Genomic DNA, 19,151 nt, shown 5'->3' on the forward strand with positions numbered 1-19,151 from the left:
ATTTCATATCTTGAATCTGAATCTTGTAAAAAAAAATTAAGGTTACTAAAAATGAATTTCGGTGTGAGTATACTTATGTTGGGTCCTGGTCCTCAGTTTAGTTGGACTAAAGGATCCGGGTTGCACCCTTGTTTCGGGATGATTGAGTTGGTACCATAGACAGAGTATATCAGCAGACAGTTCTTATGTAGAACACATTCTAGTTATTTACAAAGGAACTCAGCAGTTACACTTGTGTGCTTACAACTCAAAACCTGTCTCTACATTACAGACTCTAACTCTAGACTACTCCTACTGACTACTAAGGTAGCCCTTGCTACACTGCCATTGGATACAAAGATCATATGATCTTCCATTATAACATTCTTCTTAAAGGTATATCACACATCAGATTACATCAACTTATATCAGTACCTACCTTTTATTGGTGCCCATTTAACCTAGTTTAGCCTAAGAGTGCAAAGTTTAACAGAATGTGTTGGTTGCATAAATATCAACGGTCTACTTTTTACCCAGGCATCAGCCTGGAGGACCTCTGTTCATGCTGTTATACTTGTGGCGAGGTGTCTAATCAAACTCCCTGCTTATATATTGCAACTGTTGAAATGAGTGTATGAGCAGCTGAATCATGACCAGTTCATGTCTCAATGTAATTTATGGCCAGAATTTTTCCCTTGTCAGTCGGGCTCGGTGGGGGCGGACGGGAAGCCGACTGCCGCCCGCGATCAGCTCCACACCGCGATTTCACGCAGGCCTGCCCTGCGTGGATCGTGAGCGGCAGCATTGAGCGCTACCTGAACGGGCAGAGGGAGGAGGGAGAGCCCGGCCTGGTGTGCAGTTCGTACATGTGCACGAAAGAGTACTTCAATCTTCCTGAGGCATGGAGCTGCCTCAGGGAGATTGAAGCACTTCTTAAAAAAATTTATAAATGCAATAAAAATTTAATGAAACATGCCCCCTCATGTGATTGTGTCACATGAGATGGGACATGTTTCTAATTTCAAAATAAATGTTTAATTTGTATTAGCTTTAGGAACCCTCATCCAGCTCGTGGATGAGGTTTCCTAAAAAATGTAAAGGCCACTTGGCCTTTTCGCCTGCCAGCCAACCCTTAGGTTGGATGGGCAGCCTAAATTTCAAGTTGATTAGCTCGTTAATAGCCTTAATAGGCTTTTCAATTATCGGCGGGTGTGCAGCCAACTCTGACGCGTGCCCACTGAACAAATTATTGCACGAGTGCGCAATAACGTCGGGACGCACGCCCGATGTCATCGCCCATCATATTATGCTCGTGCGTGTCGGGCGTGTGCCCGCACACCGAACATAAAATTCTGGCCTATATGTTAACACCTCTTTCTATATGACACGTATGAGGCCAGTGGGTTTCAGTTTTCAAAGAGAAACAAACTAAATTGTGGAAAGTGATCACAAAGCACTATAAAACTCTGAATATATCAGTAGTCTTGCTCATAAGCCTTTTACTCAGGAATCTTTCTCAGTTACATGCTGTATTTTGGGTTGTTAACCTTTTCTGGAACCGTGTCTGTTTTTATTGAAGCTGTCTGCTAGTTTTTTCCTGAGTTTTTGAGGTTGGCGTGGAGGATGCTGCTGTCTTAATGAAGAGCAACCAATTCTTGATTAATGAGAATTTACAGTCCATAAGTTCTGCTGGGGGCAGAAAGGAGAAAGAAGGAGACTGTCAATGACTACATCTTGTATGTTTTTTTTAATGTTTCAGACCTAACATGTCAGGTTTGCACATGAAGAAGGGCAGGGAGGAGCGAAGGGTGGATCTGCATCGGGACTTCACCGTCGCCTCCCCTGCTGAGTTTGTCATTCGGTTTGGTGGGAGTCGGGTTATTGAAAAGGTATACGCTACTTTGGCATGTAGTGCGTGGTTCATGAAACAGAATTATTTGGTCTTGTGTAAAATGTACTTAAACGTGGGTTGAACAGGAAGCCACACAAAGCAGGAAGAGGTGCATTTTTTTCTCCCAATTATCCAGGTAGCAGGTGAAGGGGAATATAGTTAAGGGAGAAAACTATATTTGGATGCACAGCCACGAGAATGCATGCATACGTGCAAGAGAGAACAAGAAAATGTAAGAATGAGAAACACATGTGAAAATGAGAGGATAAGAACTCTTGGAATGGAACTTGTCCCATCTTGATAAATTAGCTCCACTTCTCCATTCTTCATCAGATCTTTCGATTTCTTTTTTCTCTAGAAACATAACTAGTTGCCCCTTGGACCCATTTGTACTATCCTATTTAATAGCCTTCCTTGGTAACTTCTCCAATACTCTATCCGGATGGAAAATATTCCTGCCCAAAATCCTTTCATCTTCATAACTTCCCAAATTTTAATTCACACCCTCTAATATTTCAACCCTTTGCCAGAGTGAACAACTTCTTTGATAAATTTGGTATATCAGCTTTGCCAGTTCACTTCATGACCTTGAAAACTGCAATTGGATTACTTTTGAAAATTTAATTTTCCAAACAAAATTTCTGAATTTCCCCAGCCTTTCTTCAGAACCTGAAAATATTCATCCTCGCAATCATTATAAATCTTTAACTATGTTGAGCTAGCTTAGCACAGATTTCAACCTTAATCTTTCCTAGTCCATATGGTTCAATGTTGCACCATATACCTGTCAAGTCATTGGAGAAAATAAAAATGTTCAAAAATGATCAATACAACTTGAGTTCTGAGCTTAATAATTCCCCTGACATATTACACATTTTGAAGAATGTAAGAGCTTGTGCACAATTCTTGCCCCATTGAGTTGTGCCATTATCTTTTACCAGGTTTTGATTGCCAACAATGGCATTGCAGCTGTTAAATGTATGCGGTCGATCCGCAGATGGTCCTATGAAATGTTTCGGAATGAAAGAGCAGTTCGGTTTGTAGTCATGGTCACTCCTGAGGATCTGAAGGCCAATGCAGGTAGACTTTAGGAATTGTGTGTGCAAAAAATTGTGTTTTGCTTTAGTTGAATTAAATGTTATTGCAAAACTGTTAGAATATTAAGACAATTTATACAAAGACTTCATTGTTGTGGAATGCTGCTCCTTTTAGAATACATCAAAATGGCAGATCAGTATGTACCAGTATCTGGAGGACCCAACAACAATAATTACGCTAATGTAGAGCTGATTGTGGACATTGCAAAGAGAATCCCAGTGCAGGTAAATTGGAGTATAATTCATTGTATTGTTGCAAAAATTTATAATGGAATGGGGAATGACCATGAAACCAGATCTGGAATTTTTGGGATAATGACTTTTTGATATTTTTATTTTTGTTAGCATTTTATCTTTCCTTCCATATGCTCATACTCCCAATTTCCCAGCCAAAACTATGGATTTTACACATTCCCAACTAAGCACATGTTCCCAGTCCTTTATAAGTCTTTCCTTCTCACCACTTCATGTTGCAATGCATCATCAAACAAAAATGTTCCTTTTTTTTCAGTGACCAAACAAATAAAGAATGTAAACAAAAATAACCTATGAACTTAAATAACATTATTTGCACCATTGTAAATGACTTCCAGTTGCGATATGGAACCTCCCCTCCTGTTCCTCTCCTATTTCTCTGTGTGCTCAGCTATTTCCTGACATGTTATTCAACTTGAGAGCACATGGTCTCTTGACTTCATCACAGTTGCCATCTATTGAGCAAAAGAATGGTTGTTGCCATTAGGATCTGTTACTTTTTCTGTCCTCCTTAAAGCTTGGCTAACTATTGCTGAAGCCAGACTAGTAAAGATAGATAAAAACAAAAAACTACTGCGGATGCAGGAAATCCAAAACAAAAACAGAATTACCTGGAAAAACTCAGGAGGTCTGGCAGCATCGGCGGAGAAGAAAATAGTTGACGTTTCGAGTCCTCATGACCCTTCAACAGAACTGAGCACTATCAGGAGAAGGGTGAAATATAAGCTGGTTTAAGGTGGGGGGGGTGGGGGGAGAGAAGTTGGGGTGAGGTGGTTGTAGAGACAAGCAAGCAGTGATAGGAGCAGATAATCAAAAGATGTTACAGACAAAGGAACAAAGAGGTGTTAAAGGTGGTGATATTATCTAAAAGAATGTGCCAATTAAGAATGGATGGCAGGACACTCAAGGTACAGCTCTAGTGGGGGTGGGGTGGAAAGACTGACAGGGCATTACAGGTATAGATTTAAAAATAATGGAAATAGGTGGGAAAAGAAAAATCTATATAAATTATTGGAAAAAACAAGAGGGAGGGGGAAGAAACCAACTCCAGCATGATGCCACCACCAAACACATCTTCCCTTCACCCCTCCTGGCGGCATTCCGTAGGGATCATTCCCTCCGGGACACCCTGGTCCACTCCTCCATCACCCCCCTACTCCTCAACCCCCACCTATGGCACCTCCCCATGCCCACGCAGAAGATGCAACACCTGCCCCTTCACTTCCTGTCTCCTCACCGTCCAAGGGCCCAAACACTCCTTTCAAGTGAAGCAGCATTTCACTTGCATTTCCCCTAACTTAGTCTACTGCATTCGTTGCTCCCAATGTGGTCTCCTCTACATTGGAGAGACCAAATGTAAACGGGGCGACTGCTTTGCAGAACACCTGTGGTCTGTCCGCAAGAAAGACTCAAACCTCCCTGTCGCTTGCCATTTTAACACTCCACCCTGCTCTCTTGCCCACATGTCTGTCCTTGGCTTGCTGCATTGTTCCAGTGAAGCCCAACGCAAACTGGAGGAACAGCACCTCATCTTCCGACTAGGCACTTTACAGCCTTCTGGACTGAATATTGAATTCAACAACTTTAGATCTTGAACTCCCTCCTCCATCCCCACCCCCTTTCCGTTTCTTCCCCCTCCCTCTTGTTTTTTCCAATAATTTGTATAGATTTTTCTTTTCCCACCTATTTCCATTATTTTTAAATCTATACCTGTAATGCCCTGTCAGTCTTTCCACCCCACCCCCACTAGAGCTGTACCTTGAGTGTCCTGCCATCCATTCTTAATTGGCACATTCTCTTAGATAATATCACCACCTTTAACACCTCTTTGTTCCTTTGTCTGTAACATCTTTTGATTATCTGCTCCTATCACTGCTTGCTTGTCCCTACAACCAACCCCCCCAACTTCTTCCCCCCCCCTTTAAACTAGCTTATATTTCACCCTTCTCCTGATATTGCTCAGTTCTGTTGAAGGGTCATGAGGACTCGAAACGTCAGCTTTTTTCTTCTCCGCCGATGCTGCCAGACCTGCTGAGTTTTTCCAGGTAATTCTGTTTTAGTAAAGATAGATGCTGGATAAGGCTTGGATTTCACTAGCACCTCCAGTGCTTTACTATCCTAAAAGAAATAATCAACTCCAGAATAAACAAATATTACAAAGAACATTTTGAAATAATTTAAAAATAATTTCTCAGAACCTTGGCTAGATGCAGCATAAGTTGATGCGAGAGAAAGTTGCATTTTAGAAATTATGATGGACAATGCTGTTCTAAACACAGCTAAGGTCAGAGGAGGAGACTAATCAAAAGAAGCAAAGTGAAATATGGGGATCAGGGTGGGAGCAGAAGAAAGGAAATTCCTGTTGCTAGTCTTGTAGTCAATAATGTAAAGCCTGAATCTTCAAGAGTGTCATCAGGTGAGAAAAATGTTTTCATTGGAAGTTTCCACTTACATTTAAAGAGACTAAGTTAGTACATCTCAAATGTGTTAGCAGAAAAAAGATCATCACTTAAGCTCTATGTCTCAGCATATGTTTGAAATTGGCATTCTTGTGTTCTTTTAGGCAGTGTGGGCTGGCTGGGGACATGCCTCCGAGAACCCCAAACTTCCGGAGCTCCTTCAGAAATACAATATTGCATTTCTAGGTAAGATTTTTTTCAATAAGGATTTGAGAAAAGTCGTCTATTCTCATGCCGGGGTGAACCCTCCAGGGTCCCTTTAGTAATCTATTAACCAAGCATTTCCTGAAATGGCAAAAACGGTGATATTGCAATAAAAGAATGAGATGAAGGTGTAGATTATAAACATTGACATGGCCTGCTGAGCCTAAAGCCCTGTTTCTATGCTGTTAATTCTTTATGTAAATTACTCTGTTTTGCACCCCAAAATTCTGTTGCAAATTTACTTCAAATTTCCTCAAAGCAATTAATATGCTATAGCAAGCATGCTGGTAAATCTAGGACATCAGAAGCAAAGCAACCAGCCTATCCAAAATGCATTAAAAAACTAATTGTGCAGATCAGTATTGGCACAATCTAAGTCATAAAATTCTGAATTTCCGATCCTTTCACTGTGCTAAATTTAGTCACTTATAGAATATTGTTTGAGCTATGGGCACTCTCTGTTGAATTCTCAAAACGCAGATGTTTTAAAATTATTCATTTAAAAAGTGGCAAGAGTAATTTAAGATTCCCAAAAAGATTAAACAAATGGGGGTCAAAATTGGCCCCTGTTTCAGCTGTTTCTCAGATTTACCATTCTGTAGGTGCTTGTAACTTATTCAAAGCCACACTGCCATATTCTAGTGACCACCTTAAACAGGCATTAGATTCCTTACATATCTTCCTGAGAAACCCCAGGGACTCTTTTCCAAAATAGGTCAGAAACTGGATAGAGCATGCTTTCTTTTTTCTTTATTGTTTCATGGGATGTGGGTGCCGCTGGCAGGACCATCATTTGTTGGCCATCCCTAATTTTCCTTGAACTTAGTGGCTTGCTAGGCTATTTCTGAGGGCAGTTAAGAATCAACCATATTGCTGTGGATCTGGAGTCACAAGTAGGTCAGACCAGATAAGGACGGCAGATTTCCTTCCCCAAAGGACTTAAGTGAATCAGATGGGTTTTTACAACAGTCGATGATAGTTTCATGGTCACCTTTACTGAGACTAACTTTATATTTCACACTTATTAATTGAATTTAAATTCTACCAGCTTCCGTGGTGGGATTTGAACCCAGTGTCCCAAGAGCATTAGCTCATGTCTGTAGATTACTACTGCAGTGACATTATCACTATATCATCATCTCCCCCTATTTGGCATGCACCACTCAGTTTCTCCAGTTCCCTCTGCTGCCTAGGCAGTGTTTCTCAACGGGACTACTAGGGGCTGTCAACATAAAGATACTTTATTTAACTTGATGTAGAGCTGGGCGGAACAGGAATACTCTTTCTGGCTCCACAGGACTGCTGCTGCTGCTTGTAGCTACTCCTATCAGGAGATCTGCTGTCATGAAATGTCACACTTGTCTGTCTTGCGTCATCCTCACACATCCACTGCAGCTCATCAGTGACCACTCTGTAATGGCTGTCATCCAACTACACCTCGGTCTGCCCTTCACTTTGCCCTCTAGAAGAGATCTCTGTAGCTTTTCAGACTGATCAAATGGCCGAAATACTGAAATTTTCTTTTCTGGTTGTGACTTTTCAGAGTTCTTTTTATTCTTGCAATTTCAAGCACCTCTTCATTGGTCTTATGGTCTGTATATGGAATTTTAAGCATATGTCTGAGCAGCCACATTTTGAAGGTCTCTATTTTCTTCCAAAGATCTTATTGTTCAGGTTTCTGAGGCAAACAGGAAAGTGGATAGAATGTAGTATCTTAGGAGTTTTTTTCTTTGTTACAAGCTTTAGTATTCTTGTTGTTAACACATCCTTCATCTTCACAAAACTACTTTTGGCTATCTCTATCCTTCTAATTTTGACATGGCATCTACCATCATCTGATGTCATTTGTCCTAAATAGACAAACTTATCTACTTGTTCCAGTGTGACACCCCATGGCTACTGCAGGTTAATACTGACCCAGCCACCCTCCCATTCTTCTTCCTCCCAGCTCCCCCCACTCCCAACAACCTGCCCAAGGGTTGTAAAACAAACTTAATGCAGCATTTTCCAATGGTGAAAGTATTCAGGAATTTCTGGTCCCATTATGATTCTAGGTAAGACTAGACGATAAGCTTTTCTTAACTATTTTTTTCTCTGAAAGGGTTCAAAGGCTGAGAGAAATTTGTGCTATTTTTTGCTCTTAAAAACCTAACCTGTGATCACTTCCTATGGGATATAAAATATACTGAAGTAAATCAACCCCATAGTACTGAGATGTTAGAAGCACTGGAGTTGATAGATAATTTCATCTTTTCATATTGCATAAGCTTTAACAGAAGTTTAAGTATAAATTGAACATAAAATCAATGTATTCAATAGGCACTTCATTCTGTTTTCTCAGTTTGATCTCCATTCATTTTTGTGTATTTTTCTTTATTGTAGGTCCTTCAAGTCAGGCCATGTGGGCATTGGGAGATAAAGTAGCCTCCTCCATTGTAGCACAGACTGCAGGGCTCCCAACATTGCCTTGGAGTGGAAATGGTAAGGGGACTGAGTGCAATGTATGGTTTCATGGGTAACCCCTGTGCATCAGTAGAAACAGAAGTTAATGGAAAGAAGATTTGTGTTGTGCAGCTGTTGTTCCCTTTTGTAACAATTCTTCACATACTAAATATCTTCATGTTGTTGCAGAGTGGATCAAAATTACCAATATAATGTTAATAAAGCTATCTAAATAGGTTGAATTAATGACAGTCATGGCCGATTTTTTTTTTAAAACCATTACATTAAAGGAGAAAGTTAGCTTGAGCAGTAGTACTTTGCAATTAAGTTAAGATCTGCCATTTCAAGTCTCCAGTGAGACTTTCATTTTAGTGGGACCTAAACTTCTGTTTGGGAGGATATTCAGAGCTACTGGCCCTCACGAAAATGGGTTAACAACTGAGTATGTCACAATTTGAGCACTGGTGGATGACAGCTTCCATACTTCAGTATGAGCTGTTACACACAGGGGAGGAAAGAGGGGGAAAATAATTGGAGTGGGTCAGTCAAATAAAAACAAGAAAATGCAGTTGACATGCCTGACATGACTCCTTCTCTCTGTATTGTGGTTTTTTTTATTTGCCTTTAAGTTGGGAACTACCAATTTTTGCTCTGTGCCATCTCAAAGTAACCCAGCTGAAACTGGTGAGTCAGTAAAATGATCGGAGGTTTGAGTTGTACCCTACCACTCTGTGGAAGTGGTCTTTTGATTCACTGTGTCACAACATATTATTGCTTGTTGACTCATACTAGTGTGTGGTTCCATGCCATCACCTCCTCTCCAATATCTTGCCCAAGTGTTAGTGAGCTTAGGCAGGGAGTGTCAGCACGGTGCATGCAGCCAAGGGTGATCCTGTCCCCACTTGACACACATGTGTAGGACTATGTATGTTGCAGGACTAAGATATTATTTGTGCTAGTTCAGGGATCGTAAATGAACAGAGGGACTACCTTCTCCAGAAGCCATGGAGATGAGGGCAGACTGCATGAAAAGTGAAATGCCTTTTTAAAGATCACCTGTTACTTCACCCTGACTCTTGAGAACCTCGTATGCCCTAAATGCATGCATTTACCCATATGTGTCACTAGATAGTGATCAGGAGCAGGAGCATAAATTTTCTTTCTTCGCTCCTCTAGCTGACTACTGAGATCAACTAGCTTAACAGAGAACAGGGATTGAACTTGAGACCTCTGGTCTGGTGGCTCAATTCCACACTGGACAATGCATTTACACTAGCAACTGAAGTGCAGAGAAACCCTGCCTTCTCAGCTTTAAGAAACCTAACATGGTGTAAAGTACTTTGTAAAAGTTTGCCATGCAGCAAATTTTAACTTAATGCAGAGAAAACTTAATGCAGCAGTTAACATTAACTGCAAAACCTGACAGCCAGACACTACAACTCAAACTTTTCCTGGATTTGAGCCCAGTTGAAATTTTCTGTTGCTATTGTAGCAACTTGTTTTAAATGGGCATTTTGAAATAGTAACATCAATAATCAAGAAGAAAATTATTCCCCGGCTACTAATTATCTTTTGTTATATAATATGTACAGGGCAGGTAAGTTTTGGTATTTGGTATTTTGGTAAGTGTGCCTGCTGCATGGTGATCAACATAATGAAAGATCAGGAATTATAACTTGGTTCCATTAGTAGCCTAGTGTATAAATAACATCAGTGAACCATATGTACCAAAGCCTCCTGCTTCATTTTCAAAGCAAAAAACTGCGGATGCTGGAAATCCAAAACAAAAACAGAAACAGAAATACCTGGAAAAACTCAGCAGGTCTGGCAGCATCGGCGGAGGAGAGCACAGTTGACGTTTCGAGTCCTCATGACTCAGTCGCACCCTCCCGCCCAATTAAGTGCCTCCCCCACTACCAAACTCACTGCGGGGAGGGCATTAAATTTTTCCCTATGACTCTATTGCTTATTTGCGTAAAGGTTAAAAATTTTGTCTCCTGCCATAACTTAGGTCTGATTCTTGAATGGACAGAGGAAGATCAGAGGCTGGAGAAGATTGTCAGTGTCCCTAAGGAAGTGTACATGAAAGGCTGTGTACGAGATGCCACTGAAGGTTTGGAGGTAGGAACTAATGTACCTGTGCCAAAAACAATAAAGATAAAAATTATTGCAAATTGTGTGAGAAATATAAGTCATACCTAGCACAAAGGAGGATGGTTGTTAGAGGTCAATCATTTCATTCCCAGGACATCACTGCAGGATTTCCTCAGGGTAACTTCCTAGGCCCAACCATCTTCAGCTGCTTCATCAATGACCTTTCCTCCATCATAAGGTCAGAAGTGAGGATGTTCACTGATTATTGCACAATGTTCAGCATCATTTGCGACTCCTCAGACAGTGAAGCAGTCCATTTCCAAATGCAGCAAGACTTGGACAATATCCAGGCTTGGGCTGACAAGTGGCAAGTAACATTCATGCCACACAAGCGCCAGGCAGTGACCATCTCCAACAAGAGAGAATCCAACCATCTCCCCTTGACATTCAATGGCATTACCATCGCTTAATCCCCCAACCCATCAACATCTTAGGGGTTACCATTGACCAGAAACTGAACTGGACCAGCCATATAAATCCTGTGGCTACAAGAACAGGTCAGAGGCTGGGAATTCTGTGATGAGTAACTCACTTCCTGACTCCCCAAAGCCTGGCCACCATCTGCAAGGCATAAGTGAGGAGTGTGATGGAATACTCTCCACTTGCCTGGATGAGTGCAACTCCAACTACACTCAAGAAAGTTGACACCAGGACAAAACAGTCTGCTTGATTGCCACCCATCTGCCACCTTCAACATTCACTCCCTCCACCACTGACACACAGTGGCAGCAGTGTGTACCATCTATATAAGATGTGCTGCAGCAACTCACCAAGGCTCCTTCGACAGCACCTTACCAACCCGCAACCTCCACCACCAAGAAGGAAAAGGGCAGCAGATGCATGGGAGCACCACCACCTGCAAGATCCTCTCCAAGTCACACACCTTCCTGACTTGGAACTATATCGCTGTTTCTTCATTGTCATTGGGTCAAAATCCTGGATCTCCCTTCCTAACAGCACTGTGGGGTGTTCCTGCAACACGTGGATCACAGCAGTTCTGGAAGGCAGCACATGACCACCTTCTCAAGGGCAATTGGGGTTGGGCAGTAAATGCTGGCCTACTCAGCGATGCCCAAATCCCATGAAAGAATTTTAAAAAGTCAATGCTTGTGTTTCTTCATGTGGTGAATTCCTAACCTCCAATGGCTTGAAATCTGGGGGAGCACTTTGCTGTAAAGATAGGAAGAGAGGAATTGAAGAGTGGTACCTGTGAGCAACTGATGAAAGCAGTTTTGGAACTAAGTCTACCCACTCTTTTGGGACAGTGGCATCTGGTGGGGTGAATTAGCTGACAATTCATGTGGTGTAATGCTACATTGTCATTAGAATCTCAGGTTCAAATACCTACCCTGGAGGACAGAGCAGCAGGATCTATAACTGTTATTGTAGTTTTGTTTTCTACTATTTGTTACCTGGATGCAACATCATTGCTCTTGTCCCAGCTCAAGTGTGGAATGCATTAGATGCAGAACAAAGCTCCCTCTGTTCTGCCAACATGTTTTAGTCTTTGCATATTAATGGATATTATGTGCATTTTTTCAATTTTCATGGACAAGAATTTTCTCTACTTTTAATCTTGAAATAATATGCTGGTAGAAGAAGAAAGCACCTGTTAGTCTCCCTCAGGATATTAGTATATCTGCTTCTTTCCCTCCCCAGCCAATATCCATCACAGTTTCATCATTAGCTAGGTCAGGCTGCTCTGGTAGCAGAAAGCAGCAGTATGCAACTGGGCACTCACAGGCTAGGGATAAAACTGACTCGCCACAATCATCTCAAGGATCCCAGCATGGAGGATAGTAGCCCTCCGCCAATTTTACTGAGGACACCAGGGGGAATACCACACAGGAATAATGGAGTTTGTAAATTTTCTTTAAACAAATGAGCAAATTGATACAGGGAGTGACAAGGTATTGGAGATGTTGGCAGGCTTAAAAGTGGACAAATCTCCAGGTACGGATGATTTGTGTCCCAGACTGCTGAGGGAGGCAAGGGAGGAGATCGCAGGGGCTCTGACCCAAATTTCTAATTCCTCTCTGGCCACGGGGGAGGTGCCAGAGGACTGGAGAACAGCTAATGTGGTTCCGCTATTTAAGAAGGGTTGTAGAGATAAACCAGGGAACTGCAGACCAGTGAGTCTCATGTCAGTGGTAGGGAAACTATTGGAGAAAATTCTGAAGGAGAGAATCTATTTCCACTTGGAGAGGCAAGGTTTGATCAGGGATAGTCAGCATGGCTTTGTCAGAGGGAGGTCATGCCTAACAAATTTGATTGAATTTTTTGAGGAGATGACCAGGTGTGTAGATGAGGGTAGTGCAGTTGATGTAGCTTATATGGATTTCAGCAAAGCCTTTGACAAGGTCCCAGATGGGAGACTTATAAAGAAAGCAAATGCACATGGGATACAGAGTAATTTGATAAGGTGGATTCAAAATTGGCTTAGTTGTAGGAGACAGAGGGTGATGACAGATGGCTGCTTTAGTGACTGGAAGCCAGTGTCCACTGGCGTACCACAGGGATCTGTATTGGGTCCCCTATTATTCGTCATTTATATAAACGACATAGATGACTATACGGGGGCTAGGATTAGTAAGTTTGCGGATGACACAAAGATTGGCCGGGTGGTTAACAGTGAGGCTGAGTGTCTTGAGCTACAGGAAGATAAAGACAGGATGGTCAAATGGGCAGATAAGTGTCAGATGGAGTTTAACCCTGAAAAGTGTGAGGTGATACACTTTGAAAGGAGTAATCTGACAAGGAAGTATTCAATGAACACATGACGTTAGGAAGTTCTGAGGAACAAAGTGACCTTGGCGTATGTGTCCATAGATCTCTGAAGGCGGAGGGGCATGTTAGTGGGTGTGAAAAAGGCATATGGGACACTTGCCTTTATCAATCAAGGCATAGATTACAAAAGTAGGGAGGTCATGTTGGAGTTGTATAGAACCTTGGTGAGGCCACAGCTGGAGTACTGTGTGCAGTTCTGGTCGCCACATTACAGGAAGCATGTGATTGCACTGGAGCGGGGACAGCGGAGATTCACCAGGATGTTACCTGGGATGAAACATTTAAGTTATGAAGAGAGGTTGGATAGACTTGGGTTGTTTTTGTTGGAGCAGAGAAGACTGAGGGGCGACCTGATCGAGGTGTACAAGATTATGAGGGACATGGACAGGATGGATAGGGAGCAACTGTTCCCCTTAGTTGAAGGGTCAGTCACGAAGGGACACAAGTTCAAGCAGGAGGTTTAGGGGGGATGTGAGGAAAAACTTTTTTACCCAGAGGGTGGTGACGGTCTGGAATGCGCTGCCTGGGAGGGTGGAGGCAGGTTGCCTCACATCCTTTTAAAAAGTACCTGGATGAGCACTTGGCACGTCATAACATTGAAGGCTATGGGCCAAGTGCTGGTAAATGGGATTAGGTAGGTAGGTCAGGTGTTTCTCACATGTTGGTGCAGACTCGATGGGCCAAAGGGCCTCTTCTGCACTGTGAGATTCTGTGATCCTGTGAAAAGCCAAATAGGTTGATCATGGGTGAAAAATTATTGGAAGACAATTATTATGTTTGTTGTTAAGTTCATCATCTTTATCATATATGGTGGTTTTGGTCTGCAATTGTTTAATAGCATCTTTGAAGTCTGCATTATCAGTGTACCATGAAATAGAAATGATTTGAATGTTCTTTAACGAAGAATGAAGGGGGTATCAAGCATTGTAAAGTAAAATGGCTCTGTAATTTTTTTCAGGGCAGGTCAATGGCACCACTGAGCTCTGAGCTGGTCCACACATGTTGACTGTTGAAGTTAACGGGGAAGTTGCTGTACTGCTCAGCTAAGGTGAATAGGGTGTCTGACACTACTTTATGCAGCTGTTTGCTGCCAACTGGTTGATGCAGCTAATAGCCCCTGTAGCAGGCTGAAAGGTGCCAATTCTGAACAAGTTAAGGGCTCCGGTGACTTTAAAAGCCACTGGCATATGATGTTTCCGGTCCAACAGGTTCCGTTGCAGAAAACTGCAGATAATGGCATCAGAGTTAGTGTGCTGTTCTAACCAGCCTGGTGCAGGAAGAGCTGGAGCTAAATGAGAGAATTTTTTTTTTTGTTTCCATGTGAATTCCTGCTCCTCCAGGGTCCACAAGGAAATCTCCTTACCCTGGGCTTCCCAAATCCCTTCCCAACTACTTTCCTGAGTTGCGTGTCTGCTCCTTCTGCTGCCTGACATCTGCTGCTTCTGGCTACCTTTGGGTGGGACTGACATGCCTTGTGCTGATGAGGCGTGTGAGTTAAAATTTTCTGGGGCCCCTCACTGTAGAGGTCGGGATGATGTTCCAACTGCTTGGCCTCTGCCCATATGATTCCCATCCACAGTTACATTGGCCCCTATACTGTAAGTATCTGCACCTCCTTTGATTTAAGCTGTTCTTTAAGGGTTGTTAATCCATGGTATTTTCTGCTCCATCCTTCTCATGGAAATTTTCCAGTTGCCGGTCTATTTTAGGTCAAGAGCTTACATTAGGGCTGACCTAGAAAAGGCCTGTTGGGAAGTTGCATTACGCTTAATTGCCAAACTCCAGCCCTACTTCTTTAGTGCCTTAGTCAGAAAATGTATCTGAATATATTTGTGAAAGGAGTAAGACATTTCTCTCCATTTGCTTGTATATTGGTGTCAGCTTGAAGCAACCCAAATACTTGGGTGAATAATTAGTCCATAGTCTGCCTGAGGTTCTCACTTTGCTTTGGGATCATATCCCAACAGTGGCAGCTCTGTGTCCTGGAAAAATCGAGAGCTGCCTCACCTTCCTCTCATCACAAAAACCAATGTGACACTCCAGTGCCAGGGAGCGCTGCAGTGTTGGAGGTGCTGTCTTTTGGATGAGATGTTAAACTGAGGCCCTATCTGCCAGGTCTGGTATAAAAGATCCTATGGCACTATTTCAAAGAGCAAGGGAGTTATCCCTGGTGTCTTTACCAATATTTATCACTCAATTAACATCACAAAAATAGATTGTTTGGTCATTATCACATTGATGTTTGTGGGAGTTGGCTGTATTCAAATTGGCTGCCACATTTCCTAAATTACAACAGCGACCACACTTCAAAAAGTATTTAATTGGCTGTAACGTGCTTTGAGACATCCAGTGATCATTAAAAGTGTTATATAAATGCAAGTCTTTCTTTAAATCTTTTTTTTTAATCTGTGCTTAGGCTGCAGAAAAGATCGGTTATCCGGTGATGATTAAAGCATCTGAAGGTGGTGGAGGAAAAGGGATTCGCAAAGTTGATAGCGCAGATGATTTTCCCAACCTCTTCAGACAAGTAAGTTAATCCTAGGATATATTGCCACTAAGTTAATTGTGTGCTACTACAATTTTGCCATAGCATGGTTTTCTATTTTGAAAATGTAACCACAAAGCATACTTCCTGCAACAATTGAAATTGAAAGTAATGTTAATTTAAAAAGGCGCATCATTCTGAAATTCAGTGCTCTGACAGAGGTACAACATCTTAGTGAGGGAGATGAGCTTGAACAGATGGATTTGGATTTTACCATATTGGCATCACCACAATCAAAATCACTGATATTTTTATAATCCAATTAAGATTTTGTACCATTGCATGGCAATTGTTTGGAAATGCAGGAAGTAGGCTTGTCAAAAACCTTTTATCATAAAATACTTCAAATGATTTCTACTTTTAATGGGATTTTTTTTTAATTTTAAAATTTTAGTAGGAGTTCACTACTACAGCCACAGAGCAAATGTGGTGTTACCACCTATCCAGAATGCATTAAAAAACACCAAAGTACCTTTCTGCCCCAAATTTTGTGTATGCTTTAATGTCCAAAATATCCCCCTTGTTTTTCACTTTGAAGGTGGCGACTCATTAAGGAATGTAGTCCTTTGGGTACCTAAAAAATCACCCATACTTCTTGTGTAAGCCAAAAGCTTTCAAAGTTGATTCATCCACAAATGAGTCAACTTCTATATGTATGCTGATGATTTCCAGCTTTCGACTCCTCCAATTCCTTTGTGCTGCCAGACTACTTGTCCGAAGCCCAATCTTGGATGAGCTGCAATTTCCTCCATCTAAACATTGGGAAAAACTGAAGCCGCTGTCTTTGACCTTCGCTACAAACTATACTTTTGCTAATAAGTCCATCTGTCACACCGACCCCTGCCTTAGGGTGACCCACTTTTTTATAACCTCATGACCCTTTTTGCCCTAAGCTGAGCTTCTGATACAGAAGGTCTTTGTGGTGGAGAGGATGTTGTATCTGTAATGTCAACCTCCTCCATCCCACCTTGATCTTTTGTTGAAGCTGTCATTGCCTTTGTCACCATCGGAAGTCACTATTCCAATTCTACCCATTTGATTACCTCCATAAACCTCAGCTCATCCAAAACTCCATTGCCCTTATCCTATCTCACAACTTGTCTGCCCACCCATCATGTGTCTTAATGACCTACGATGGTTCATCCTGGTACCCCAGTGCCTATAACGTAAAATTCACATCCTTGTATTTAAATCATTCCATACCCTCTGTGTCCTTGCAATCTCTGTTCCTCTTACACTGATGTCTTGTGCATCCTACCTCCCTTTGCCCTACTGACAACAGCAATTTGGACAGATGATGCTTCTCAAGTGTTTTTGGAAGTTTTTCTATGTTAACGGCATTACATACATCCAAATTTCTATTGCTTCTAATTATTATGTGTCTGGGAAGTCCCTGCAAATGTGGCCTCCAGTCCTCCCAAAGGCAAATGCTGAGGGCACAGGGGGATGTTAGAAAAGTTTGCCCAATGAGCTTTACACTGCATTAGATGAAGTGCCAGCCTTGTGGCATCCAAAAAAATATTTGTACCCATGTGCTCCCAGCTTGTGGGAAATGTGTGTGCCTTTGCAGAAGAGATTTCCCATAGTTTCTTTTTGATTAAAATTGTTAACCAGTGACTTGGCGCAATGACGATCTTGCAGACCTATTTGCAGACTTGCAGCTTGGAGACCACAGACCTAGATTATGAGTATCGGCAAACCAATCAGTTGTTGCAGCTGGGTCCATCTCTTTCCATTGGGGCATTGGATGACTATTGAAAATGAGAACTGTGCCTCTTCTTTTTCTACCTACTTAGCCTAGAGTTGGAAGGAAGCATGTATTTCCTCTACCACCAGCCCCAGCCAACATTTTTCCATTGAGCCTTCCGGGATGTCTGGTGTACCATTATATTTTAATGCCGTATTTCTGAATGTCTGCAGAGTATTACCATTTTATTCATACCATGCATAAATAGCACAAATCCATAAATTAGTAAACTTCTACGAATGCTGTTCACACAAGTGTGGTCAGGTGGCAATCAATTGCATTGCAATTCAAATTGTTGCAGGACTGCTTTTCTTTTACAGCTGCTCTATTATCCCCTTCATAAGGTGCAAAGGCTTTTGAAATGGTATCCTATAGAAACAGCAACTGCTTGGTACCTTGCCTAAATGATTGAGCCTAGAAAAAGACCCACCAGCAGATCGAATGCTTGTGGTAATAGTAGTATTGTATACTAGCAATAAATAACCAGCTTGCATCAGTATTATTGGTAATGTGCATGTCATAAACTGCAACAAGATCAAATCTCTTAGAATGAAATGTTACTTTTAAATTTCTGTGATGGAATAAATCCATAGTCGTCTTCTTCAGGTTCAGACTGAGGTACCTGGATCACCAATTTTTGTCATGCAAATGGCCCAACATGCCCGACACCTTGAGGTACAGATCCTGGCAGACCATTACGGAAATGCTATCTCATTGTTTGGGCGTGACTGTTCCATTCAACGTAGGCACCAGAAGATTATTGAGGAAGCGCCTGCCACTATAGCAACTCAATCAGTGCTGGAGTATATGGAACAAGTGAGTATTATTTTTGGGGAGGGAGATGGACTTTGTGGCCAAGCACCAGTTAGTTTACAATGGAAAAAGTTTTGCAACAATGTCTGCTGTGGGGTCATTGCCATTGGGTAAACAACCTTGCATCACAGCTCAATGTACTGATGAGAGCAGGATAAGACTCTCAATATGACAGTGCCACTGAATAATTTCATGTACTTGACCATTGGCCCAGGTTTCGTGGACCTTGGCAATGGAACTGCTCCATCTATTCATTATGTTTAGACTTGGCCACAAACTTAACATGTGGTGGTTAAGAATCCATTTCAGCCCTCTACAGAGGACCTGTGTGAACAGGGCATGCAAATCTGTATCCCCTTAACCAACCTGATTCAAGAATTCTTAATATGATGCACTAAGTCTGAACCAAGAAGCTTAAATTTGAAGTTAGTTCAACGCCAAGTTGTGTACAGGAAACAAAATAAAGAGGGGGAGAAAAGAAAGACTTGCATTTATATAGCACTTTTCATGATCACCAATGCCCCAAAAGTGCTTTATAGACAATGAAGTACTTTTGAAGTGTTGTCACTGTTCTAATGTAGGCAATTCAGCAGCTAATTTTGAGCACAGCAAACTCCCACAACAGCGTTATCATAATGACCAGTAATCTGTTTTTGTGATGTTGATTGAGGAATAAATACTGACCAGGATACCGAGGAAACCCCCCCTACTCTTCTTCAAAATAGTGTGATGGGATCTTTTGCATCCGCCACAGCAGGCAGAAGGGGTCTCGGTTTAA

At 41.9% G+C, this 19,151-nt stretch overlaps 1 protein-coding gene across 5 annotated transcripts in view; it reads left to right on the plus strand.

The window, feature by feature from the left end:
* Positions 1 to 19,151, plus strand: part of acacb (acetyl-CoA carboxylase beta) — a 133,387-nt gene that overhangs the window by 19,164 nt on the left and 95,072 nt on the right. For all 5 annotated transcript variants that reach the window (XR_013578235.1, XR_013578236.1, XM_078554432.1 and 2 more), the window contains exons 2-9: positions 1,739 to 1,868; positions 2,812 to 2,950; positions 3,083 to 3,192; positions 5,786 to 5,867; positions 8,268 to 8,366; positions 10,339 to 10,448; positions 15,685 to 15,795; positions 18,167 to 18,376. Coding sequence is in view for 3 of the 5 variants with exons in the window: in XM_078554432.1 (XP_078410558.1) it covers positions 1,739 to 1,868; positions 2,812 to 2,950; positions 3,083 to 3,192; positions 5,786 to 5,867; positions 8,268 to 8,366; positions 10,339 to 10,448; positions 15,685 to 15,795; positions 18,167 to 18,376 (991 nt within the window). In the remaining 2 variants the exon portion in view is untranslated. The remainder of the gene's footprint in view (positions 1 to 1,738; positions 1,869 to 2,811; positions 2,951 to 3,082; positions 3,193 to 5,785; positions 5,868 to 8,267; positions 8,367 to 10,338; positions 10,449 to 15,684; positions 15,796 to 18,166; positions 18,377 to 19,151) is intronic.

Source organism: Cetorhinus maximus, chromosome 12 (genome assembly GCF_964194155.1).
Source record: "Cetorhinus maximus chromosome 12, sCetMax3.hap1.1, whole genome shotgun sequence".
NCBI classification, from domain to species: domain Eukaryota; kingdom Metazoa; phylum Chordata; class Chondrichthyes; order Lamniformes; family Cetorhinidae; genus Cetorhinus; species Cetorhinus maximus.